The sequence below is a fragment of the Pistacia vera genome, unplaced genomic scaffold (assembly GCF_008641045.1).
Source record: "Pistacia vera cultivar Batoury unplaced genomic scaffold, PisVer_v2 Contig35, whole genome shotgun sequence".
NCBI classification, from domain to species: Eukaryota; Viridiplantae; Streptophyta; class Magnoliopsida; order Sapindales; family Anacardiaceae; genus Pistacia; species Pistacia vera.
Genome location: NW_022196168.1, coordinates 32,012 through 43,262, shown reverse-complemented (window position 1 = coordinate 43,262; position 11,251 = coordinate 32,012). Strand labels below are relative to the sequence as shown.

The 11,251-nt window shown below is 34.5% G+C and overlaps 1 protein-coding gene across 3 annotated transcripts; it reads left to right on the top strand.

Annotated features, from left to right (window-relative positions):
* Nucleotides 1-827: 827 nt before the first annotated feature.
* On the top strand, nt 828-8,590 carry LOC116139260 (probable inactive ATP-dependent zinc metalloprotease FTSHI 4, chloroplastic). 3 transcript variants are annotated; one of them, XM_031424940.1, is made up of 16 exons: nt 828-1,170; nt 1,747-2,002; nt 3,048-3,423; nt 4,206-4,464; nt 4,832-4,963; nt 5,453-5,527; nt 5,632-5,757; nt 5,853-5,962; nt 6,041-6,119; nt 6,215-6,352; nt 6,455-6,566; nt 6,991-7,154; nt 7,262-7,367; nt 7,504-7,580; nt 7,941-8,084; nt 8,189-8,590. In XM_031424940.1, the coding sequence occupies exons 1-16, from the start codon at nt 931-933 to the stop codon at nt 8,330-8,332; spliced, it is 2,538 nt and encodes an 845-aa protein (XP_031280800.1). In that variant the 5' UTR covers nt 828-930; the 3' UTR covers nt 8,333-8,590. The 3 variants fall into 3 exon arrangements, with proteins under 3 accessions (XP_031280800.1, XP_031280802.1, XP_031280801.1); XM_031424941.1 differs by having other exon boundaries at nt 1,008-1,170; nt 1,740-2,002; XM_031424942.1 differs by lacking the exons at nt 7,504-7,580; nt 7,941-8,084; nt 8,189-8,590 and having other exon boundaries at nt 7,243-7,359.
* Nucleotides 8,591-11,251: the final 2,661 nt, after the last annotated feature.

Below are 11,251 nucleotides of genomic sequence, written 5' to 3'. Positions count from 1 at the left end.
AATTTTACACCAAATTTTTGTACCGAAGGATATGACAACCAGTTAAACGCGATTGCGTTGAAGTCTTTCGTGAATGAACGGTAGTCCAACATTTATGAATGTCCGCCCATATTTAATGGACTCCCGTTCATATTATAAGGACGAGTGTCAATTTACTATGGACAAACGTCCATATAAGATGGATGTCTGTTCATTGTTTGATTTAAAAAAATTTACAACATTTGAGTCTCAATCCAAGAAGTAAATGTTGCAATTTTCATTAAATTTTTGTCCATATTCAAAGTAATTGGACAAGTGTCGTAAGAATAAGACACTAACTCAATTATGATTCATTAAATAAATTTAAAATTTTTCAATATTAAAAGATGGACGTATGGACGGTCGTCCTCATAAGAGGACGGGCGTCCATTAATAATTCTAGGTGGACGATCGTCCACCTAGAATGAACGTCTGTTCATATTATATGAACAGGAGTCCATTTGAAATGAATGACCTTCCAATAATAATGATTTACGGAATATTTGTTAACGTGATACGTGGTTCGTCTGATTCAGTAGACATGTCATTCAGTGTAAAAATTTGGTGTAAAATGTCGATGTTTATAGCATTTTTCTAATATATATTTTAATTTTCTTATAATAATTTTCTTCCTAGCGTCTTCATCTTGCTATACAAATTTAAAATAAATAAAAATAGGATCGGGTATGGGGGTACACAAATGAATGTACAAGAAGCTGTTAATCTATCTCTCCCATAAAACGCAGCGTTTTCATCCGTTTGTCTCCAAAACCCACAAAAACCTCCTGACCGCTTCTGCTTGGATAAAATCCTCTATTTCTCTCCACTTTCCCGCACAAGAAAGTGAGAGAAAATATCCGAGAAAATTAATTTTATCAGTTATATGACAATTACAAGAACAAAAACAAAGAAATGCAGTCTCAGTTCTCGAAACCAATCGATTCAATTAATCTCCGTAAACACTTCCCCTCCTCTCATCTTCATAAACACGTTTTCAGAACCAAATTAGCCTCCAAAAAGACCACCTTTCTTACAATTAAGCGCAACAAACTCACTATTACTGCATGTAAAGCTTCGAATTCTTCTAATTCAGTTGCGTCCACGTTATCCAGAAGCTCGGAGGAAGATGCCGAGTCCAGTCAGCTATTCGAGGTTCTCATCTTTGGTTTTAATGTTTTTAAGCTATTCTTTTCTAAAATTTGTTGCCGGAAACTGTACCAGTGCCGGTAAAGTTACTGGTAGCTTGTTGATTATGCGCATTTAGCCAGAAATGGATGTTTATTGTTACTCGTACCATTTTGGAGGTTTTCATATATATATTTTTTTTTACGCTATTCTTCTTTCAAATTTGTTGCCGGGAACCGGACCAGTACTAGTAACGTTACCAGTAGCTTGTTGATTATGCGCATTTAGCTAGAAATGAATGTTTATTGTTACTCATACCGTGCTGGAGGTTTACTGAGAGATGTTTTTCCGGTAAGTTACTGGAGTAAAACTTGTGATGGTTAAAAGTTGAAGGCAATTACACGTGTCACATGTATAGCTAGGGACTGTTATTAGCAATCCTCGGTTTTAGGAAGAATGGTGAAATATATTGAGAATAAGTTTAGATTGTTGAAATTTGTTGTTCTTTTACCATATGTTTGGTGGTATATGGATGTTTAATCTGTTTTTTTATTTTTTATTTTTTAAATTTTGTAAAATTCGATGTGCTCCGTAAGTTTTCAGAAGTTGAAGGAAGCCGAGAGGCAGCGGATTAGTAAGTTGGAGGAACTGGATAGGAAGGCCAATGTGCAGTTAGAGAGGCAGCTTGTGATGGCTTCTGGTTGGAGCAGGGCGTTATTAGGTATGCGTGGAAAGCTGAAGGGAACAGAGTGGGATCCTGAGAACTCACATAGGATTAACTTCAGCGATTTTTTGAAACTTCTTGACTCCAATAATGTACAATTTATGGAGTACTCAAACTACGGTCAGACTGTATCAGGTAAGAGTTTATTCTTGATAGTTTTTGTATATTTGGTTCAATTATGCTTTTGGTTATTTATGGTTAACTGCGCTATCTATTTTTATGGGGTTTGTTCTTTTGTTCCTAGCATATTGTATATAGCAATTGAACAATCTACCTTATGTGACTAAATATGTAAAGCTCTATATGATTTGTTTGGTTGAGATTGGCATTGAAGAGTGATTAAAAGTTAAGGAGGTCGTGATGGAACAAAAGCCATGATGGTAAAAAGCATCTCTAAAGCATCCACATGGTGGTTAAGTAGTTGAATGCGTATATTTTAAATGTGTGTATATGGTTGAATTTTGTTTGTGGCTTTATAATCAGCTGTCTGAGTTCTATGCTGAAGTGAAATGCCAAGGGCAACCAGAATCATGACTGGCATAAAACTTAGATTAACTTAGCAGTTGGTTGTCTACTTGTAGCACTTGAGTCATCAAGTCTTGTGTTCAAACTTGATCATGTTTCATGGAGAGTTTTGGCGAAAATTTTAACTAGCATGCAGGGGCATCTCCATTTGTTGGTCCCATCAATCTTAATCTGTTATAGGAAGTGGATTTGTCTACGTTAAGCCTGGACTGCCACATAGAGTTGCATAGGTTAGTTCAGGAGTGGCTTTACTAATTTCATTGATGAAATTGAATTTGAAAGATGTTGAACTGGGCGACTGCATTTATGGTTTATCTTTTGATTTGCAGATGTAGTTGAACAAAACCATGTAACAGAAAATGCAAGAAACAGTGTCCTTAAAACAGTATGAATTATAGCACTGGACTTACTAAGAAAAAGCAGATGAATTTATTATCCATCCTTCAAGTGGATTCTGATGTGCTTACTTTAGTAAGTTCTGTGAAATGGCTTAAATTAAATGTCACCTTCGAATTGCATTTAATTAGTGAAAGTTTAGGGCCTGATCTGAAACCAATATATTTTCTCAAGTCGTGAAAATTCAATGCTTTAGATCCATTTGCTTTTCAATAAACATCTCTGAATATTTCAACTAAAATTTGATGTCATAATGCAGTGATTCTGCCATACTACAAGGATGAAAACATGAAAGGAGAAGAGGGGAACCCAGAGAAGGAAATTATTTATCGGCGCCATGTGGTGGACCGTATGCCCATTGATTCTTGGAATGATATTTGGAAAAAGCTGCACCACCAATTAGTAAACGTTGATGTTCTCAATGTGGACCCTGTACGTGCAGAAGTCTACTCCACGTTTGCAACTGCAGTCATATGGTCCATGCGACTTGCCCTTGCTGTTGGAATATATGTATGGCTTGACAATATGATGAGACCAATTTATGCAAAGTTAATACCTTGTGATTTGGGAACTCCAACCAAAAAAATTAGGGAGCCGCTTAAGCGCCGTGCTCTCGGATCTTTAGGGAAGAGCAGGTTAGTGAATTTTTTTTTTAGTTTCTGGATACTTGTTCTTATTCTATCTTTTATTTATTAACTGGTTGGTCTCAATTCATTTTGCATGTGGTTGCTGTCAATTTCAAGTAGGAAATACTTTGCTAACTGTGGGCTATACAGCATGATAATTTCAATTCCTTGCTACCTTGATATCAAAACATGATGCATTGTGCAGCTGTGGATTTGCTGTAGAGAGAAACTCTGAAAGCTGATTCCTTTAGGGCTTAGGCATTACCATGTAGAGTAAATTTCATGACATAATGTTTATGATTTTGGTCATAAGACTGGCTTGATGCCTAAGATGCGCTTTTGGTCATATCCGGGCATCTGTACCTATTTGTCCTACATCATTATGTTTTCTCAGTGAGAATTACATGTGTTGTTTGCATCTCATTTGAGTTTGATCATATCTTCCATTTGTCTTGTGAAAGTCTTCTCACGTGCAGTGCAATTGATATCTTGTTATATTTTCTGGAATAATTTTATCCAAAGTCTTTAAACTTTCATATCAAAAAAAAAAAAAAAAAAAAAAAAAAAAAAAAATTGGACTTTCATGTAAAAAAGAAGAAGATAAGAAGCTTTTAAAGTTTAAATCTGAGTTGAGAGTTCTGATAAAATGGTTTGGGGTTGCATTATCTTGTTTTGTTAGCTCTTGCAGTTGCATAATGCCAACTTTAGATTTTTTTGTTGTCAAGATAGCAGGAGGAGCAAATTCAGCTAACACTGTTCTTGGGATCTAATTTTTGCTTTCTTTCCTCCAGGGCAAAGTTTATATCAGCAGAGGAAACTACTGGTGTTACCTTTGATGATTTTGCTGGTCAGGAGTATATAAAGAGGGAACTACAAGAAATTGTACGGATTTTAAAGAATGATGAAGAGTTCCAGAACAAAGGTATTTATTGCCCAAAAGGTGTCCTTCTCCATGGGCCTCCTGGAACTGGTAAAACACTGCTGGCTAAAGCTATTGCTGGTGAAGCAGGGGTACCTTTTTTCGCTGCCAATGGTACTGATTTTGTGGAGGTGGGAGTTGATTCTCTTTGAAATATAAACAATATATATATATATATATATATATGAATGGATAAGTGGCATTAAAAGATAAAATGCTTCTTGATGTCAAATAGTCTCTTGGCACTAGAAATCAGCACATTGATCCTTCGTATTACTTGAAAACCCTGAGTTATCTATCCCTTAAGCCCATCTATATCAAACTTACTTCCTTGCTGATGCAAGATGGTGTCTAGAAACAAAGATATCAAGGCTGTAATTCTCAGTTTCAACTTCTTGCTAAAATGCTATGAGCTTCTTTTAGATCTGTAGAAATTTGATCTTCTTTTGGAACTGTAGAAATTTGAATAAATCTGGCTAATGGATTTTCTCTTTCCAGATGTTTGTGGGTGTGGCAGCATCACGTGTAAAAGATCTTTTTTCTAGTGCCAGATCATTCGCACCTTCCATAATTTTCATTGATGAGATTGATGCAATTGGTAGCAAGCGTGGTGGACCTGATATTGGTGGGGTAAGATGCATGTCATATTTCTTGCTTCATCTGAAAAACAACTTTTGATTCTTAACCATCTCCTTTGTTCCCACAAAAAATAAAATACGATTCAGCACTCTTTCTTGCATTTTCTCCTTTCCATAGTTTGCAAACCTTGCCGTTAATTGATCAAATGGTTAGTTCTATTAGAGCCTGATTATTCAGGTTGCATTCAAATTGCAAATGGTAATTTAAGGGAAAAAAAAAAAGAAGGTATGGGTTCTTGTATCATTGCATATATAGTCAGTATCATTGATGGTACCATTTTGTGTTTGAGTTTCAGCGTGGGTCTCCAAATTACTTATTCAGACCAAAGCAGGCATGAGCATTTGCTCTATTATTTTCAATGAAGATGTTGACTTTTAACTATCATGAGACTTTAATGCAAGCTAAAATGATTAATTTTTTTAGATGCTACATTGGATTGTCTTGTATGTTATGGATTGTGCTTATGATTTCTTCGTATAGGGTGGTGCAGAAAGGGAACAAGGCCTGCTTCAGATATTGACTGAGATGGATGGGTTTAAAGTTTCTACATCACAGGTATGCTTTTACATATTCCTTCAGATTGAAGGCCTTTTTTGATTTTATGTCCCATTTTTTTTTTCTTTGGCCTTCTAATTTCATCTGTAAACTTGTGTTGTTAGGTGTTAGTTATTGGTGCAACCAATAGACTGGATATCCTTGATCCTGCTCTACTGAGAAAGGGTCGTTTTGACAAGATTGTAAGGGTTGGTTTGCCATCTAAAGATGGTAGATTTGCCATATTGAAGGTATTTTGCTTAATGCTTACTTTTGGCTTTAGTGAATGCTAGGTTTCACCTGCTTGCACTTTATTTGTTATAAAATTTATTTTTGTTGGTAATAGGTGCATGCTAGAAATAAATTTTTTCGTTCAGAGGAGGAAAAAGATGCTCTATTGCAAGAAATTGCTGAGCAAACAGAAGATTTTACTGGGGCAGAGCTGCAAAACATACTGTAAGCAGTGCTTCATAGTGACTTTTGTAACTCAACATCCAGAGCGAGAGACTGATCATTGTTTAATCTGACTGCCAGGAATGAAGCTGGGATTTTGACTGCTAGGAAGGATTTAGACTACATTGGACGGGAAGAGCTTTTAGAAGCTTTGAAACGGGTTAGTGTTAAATTTCTTGTATTATGTGAGACAAAACTGTCTCGTTGAAAATGTTGAACACTGATTTTCGCTCTTCATTTTTTTCATCGTTTTAGCAAAAGGGCACCTTTGAAACTGGTCAAGAAGACAGTACGGATATTCCGGAAGAATTGAAATTGAGATTGGCTTATAGAGAATCAAGTGTAGCCATTCTTGCGTGCTACTTTCCAGAACCCTACCACCCTTTTGCAGAGGTAAGTAAAATTATATATCAGCAGTGCCATTGTTTCATGACTACTTTAAGTTCTTTTGGCATTTTTACCCGTGTTAACTATATTTATATTTGTCTTTCACAGACAGATATAAAATCCATTCGTAGCCAGCCAAACATGCGTTATATAGAAACTTCTGGCAAAGTTTTCTCAAAAAAATCAGATTATTTGAATGCTATAGTCCGCGCATGTGCTCGTAAGTTGAGGAACTCCTTTTTTCGTCTTCTATAACATTTGTCACTAGTGCAATTTATGCGGGTTTTGCTCTCTAGTTGATGTTTTGGTCGTCAGAAGATTCCATCCTTTGAATTGTTTACAAGTACTTGTATGTAGAAATGATTAACAAATTGACTAATATACAGCCTACATTTGGATGAATATCTATGCAACCTACAAACAGAGTCTTTAAGCCATTGGTCTTTCATATAGGAAAGATTGACTAAAGCAATGTCTCATTAACACAAACTTCTTTTAAGGTTTATTTTTTCGATGAGTGATGTATTTTTTATATTTGAAATTAATCTTGATTGATGTGGAGTAAATTTGTTTTCTATCTGCTTATTTATATTGTTTTTATTTAATTAATAAGTTAATATGACTCATTGACCTCTAATTTGTAGCTAGAGTAATTGAGGAGGAGATGTTTGGGGTTGATAACATGTGTTGGATCTCTGCAAAGGCTACGCTAGAAGCTTCACGGCTTGCAGAATTTTTGATTTTGCAAACTGGGATGACAGCATTTGGAAAGGCATACTATAGGAATCAAAGTGATCTTGTGCCAAATGTGCGTCTTTTTGATGTGTTAAACTTCTAGCTATCCTGGTATTAAGTTCAATAAAAAGCTCATCTCAATAACACTGTTGTATCAATAGTTTTGAATGTTTGTAACAGCTTGCAGCCAAACTTGAAGCTCTTCGAGATGAATACATGCGTTTTGCTGTGGAAAAATGTGCATCTGTCCTGAGAGAATATCATTCAGCTGTAGAGACAATTACAGGTCATATTGATTGATTGACTTATTTGATTAACTTTTTCAATAAACTAAGCCATTCTCATCATGCAATTGTAAGGTGAAGTTGTCAGTTTACAAACTATTACTTCATGAGCAAAGTGTTTTACTGGTCATCTTGCAGATATTTTACTTGAAGATGGAGAGATCAAAGCCGAGGAAATTTGGGACATATACAAAAGTTCACCACGAATACCTCAGGTAGTTCCTTGACCTATGGTGGAAAAGTTTGAGGAGTTTGAAAGAAATGAACTATTTTTATGGTGCATCTAGAGAACCGGATGTTGATGTAACTTCTCTTGAAAATGGATTAAGAGAGGTATTCTTCATGTTTTAATTTAAATAGTGAATGTGACATCATATGTTATAATATGATGTCACATGATTGTCTTAAAGGAAATATGATGTCATGTTCAATATTTAGCCAAAAACATTATTATTCTGAGCACATTATAGTACAATCTTTTTTGGGGTTGTGGACGTTAATAAGTATTATTCAATTCAGAAATGTTTGTAGTTTTGTAAATATTTTGGAACCCTTTTTCTGTTGCTTGTTTCCAGCCTCCTGTAAATCCAGTCGATGAATATGGAGCCCTAATATATGCTGGTCGGTGGGGAATTCATGGGATCTCACTACCAGGAAGGGTCACGTTTGCCCCGGGAAATGTTGGGTTTTCAACGTTTGGTGCACCACGCCCTATGGAGGTGAGTGGAGTTGCTACTGATAAGTTCTGCTGTATCACCTCTTCCCATGTTTCTTTTACTGCAACTAATGGCAAATTTGTTCTCAATTTGTTCTCTTTGTTCAGACCCAAGTTGTAAGTGATGAAACCTGGAAGCTAATCGATAGTATTTGGGATAAACGGGTTCAAGAAATAAGAACAGAAGCTTCAATGGAGATTGAAGAAGATAACGAGAAGCCGGAACTTTTGATGGCCAGCCATTTCCTTTAAAAATACAAGGTGTTTCCATCTTCTGGATTCTTATGCAATTTCTCCACATACTAATTGAATAATTTCATGGTGAGAAATTTGTTCACCCTGAAGTCAAATTTCGTAAGAGCTTGTATTTTTATGATTAAAAAAGTAGATTCTTTATTGTTCTAGTATTCTACTTATGTACTTGTGTATATTCATTGTATAATTGTATTTTTTTACTTAGGTTTTTATCCTACTCCTACCAGGATGTTTCGTGGCCAAGTTATATGCATATATCATTTGTATTACTCAAGAAAAAACCCATTGGGGGTAAAACCCAAGGAAAGAGAATTCTTCAATGAACTACAAAATGATGTTAGACATGCTTAATATTACCTCGTTAAAAATCTTGTCACAAAAAACTTGTGGGATAAGACCTGATCAAGGGAAAAATAGTATAGTGTGTATACATGTCTTGTAATAATCTCCTTTAAAAGATCTGCTCCCCTTATTATGGCATGGCATAAGTTCATTGATCAATGTTTTAGTAAGCCTGTCATGTTGATTTGCTTCAAACAATTTGAATTCTTGAAATACCTTCATATGGATGGTAGTACAATATATAATAGCAACAATCGTATGTGTCATCTTTCTAAGATTGATTATTCAGGTTTGTCACATTAGGTCATGTATCTTTAAGGTTGAGTATGCCCAAAAACTTCCTGATTTGCAAAGGAATCTAAAACATGGAGATGCGTTCTCTTCACTAGTAATACTTGACATCTTCAATATACAATTAAGAAATAAAATGCTACTTATAAAATTATCAGTAGGGTCGGGTAAGGTTAGAATGTAATTTTAAAATGCTAGTAGGGTCAGGTCAGGGTAGGGTGTGATGTGATGTGACTGGGTTTGTTAAAAGCAACCATGGTTAATTGTAAAATATCTTTAAGCATAATTACTAAAATAGCCTCATAATTTGAGTGTAAATGATGGTTATCATTTGACATATATAAGTTATTCGGGAAATGAAAATGATAGAGTTATCAAAAATTACATGTCGAATTTATACACTAAATAATATAGTAAAATCTTAATCGTTAATTAATATTAATTTATAATAAATCAACGATTAGGATTACCTTATGTCATTCGATACACAAATTTAATATATATATATATATATATAACATTACTTTTTGGCAAAAGTGTACGACTCTTTATATGAAAAGTAGACCATTTTCTCTAGTTTTCCTTATAGCCAAGTACACTTTTCTCTTTATTCTTGCAAAATCTTCATTGAGGATCTAGCATCTGAGCTCATTATTCTCCTTTACAACTAGGAGTCATGTAATTAATTTTTAATAATTTTGGAAACGACACTCCCGATATTGTTGTGACTTGTGATAATATCAAATTTAAAACGTGGAAGATAGAAAACATCTTGTTCTTATTAATTACTTCCTGACCACACCATTGCAAGAGCGATATTATCTTTTAAGATAACTTTGAGTTATATTCAGCAACTGTTTTATAGTCTTGGAATCTAAGGTTGACCTAGTCGTATTGATCTCAATAAAGGTATGTGTCTCTCTTTAATGATCAAATCTTTCTTTTAAGCTCTTCCATAAATTCAGTAGGTCTCCAATAATGAAATATTTATTCTTCAAGCTTTTATCCAAGTGATAATATAGAAACTATAAAGCTTTTGACTTGTCTTGAATATAATTTTTTTTTTTTGTCTTCTAATTTCATTAACCGAAAACGTGGTGCAACTTGTTTTGCCCATAAAAAATAAGTACATTCATTTTTTTTATTTTTTTTGACTTGAACATTTAAACTAATTTATGCACATTTAAACTAATTTTTGAGATTCTAAAGTTAACCATTAAATTAACCTTTAGTGATTATTATTATTAACAATTGAATCCAAATTAAGATTTATTGGATAATATCCTAAAAATCTCTATTCAACTACTCACCGCGCAGAGATAGTTTACATTCATCTTTTTGATTGAGTATTTTGAATTGTGGACTTACTGACATCTTCAATGTACAATTAAGCCATTAGCCCTCGTAATATAAAGCCAAATGGTGTTTTTGACTAACGCTCCAAAAGTTCGCATGTGACTTAGAATATAATTTTAAATTTATTAGTAGGGTTATGTCAGTATAGGATGTAACTTGGGTTTGTTAAAAGTAACCATGGTTAATTGTAAATTATCTTACTAAAATAGCCTCACAACTGATAATAATATAGAAAAAATCTACAATACACTGTCATACCAAATTGTCAATATCATCATCCAATGAATACGTGTCATTCCTAAATTTTTTAGTCCCTATGATTGTAGGTTTTTTTTTTTTTTTTTTGGAAGTCCCTACGGTATTAGTTTATTATAATTAAAGATACTTTAATTTTTTATTTTGAAAACCATCTTTCAACGGTGCGGTTAGTCTGAAATTAAAGGATGAAGGACATATATAATATTCACACTAATTGAAGAGTAAACGACTTTTTCAGACCCAAATAATAGCTTAATAACACTTTTCTACCCAGAGACTTCTAAAATACCACTTTCCCACCCAAATGACATCTTTTAGTGACACTTTCCCACCTACCCCGCCAATAGCTAATCGATTTCAACATCGTTGTGACCCCATACCACCACCATTCTCTTTCCTGATCATGACTCACCAAAACTTCTCAAACCTTACTCTTGTTGGCCTTGCCAATCATCTACAATCGAGCGATTAGGGTTTTCAAAGCCACCCCTCCAAAGTCAAATTCCAACCAATCACGACCATCAAAATCTAACCTTCCATCACCAAAAGACTCACCAATCTCCCCTCTTTAAAAGCCCCAATAACATGGATCAAGTTTGCTCTGCATTCATTGCCAAATCGAAAAGTGTATTTTTTTGGGTGACAAAGTAGTATTTTAAAAGTCTGTAG

Coding starts and splice junctions, on each gene's coding strand:
- LOC116139260 (XM_031424940.1), top strand. CDS start 931: ATGCAGTCTCAGTTCTCGAAACCAATCGATTCAATTAATCTCCGTAAA. Junction 1,171..1,746: donor AGTCCAGTCAGCTATTCGAG/GTTCTCATCTTT, acceptor GTAAGTTTTCAG/AAGTTGAAGGAAGCCGAGAG. Junction 6,353..6,454: donor CCTACCACCCTTTTGCAGAG/GTAAGTAAAATT, acceptor TGTCTTTCACAG/ACAGATATAAAATCCATTCG.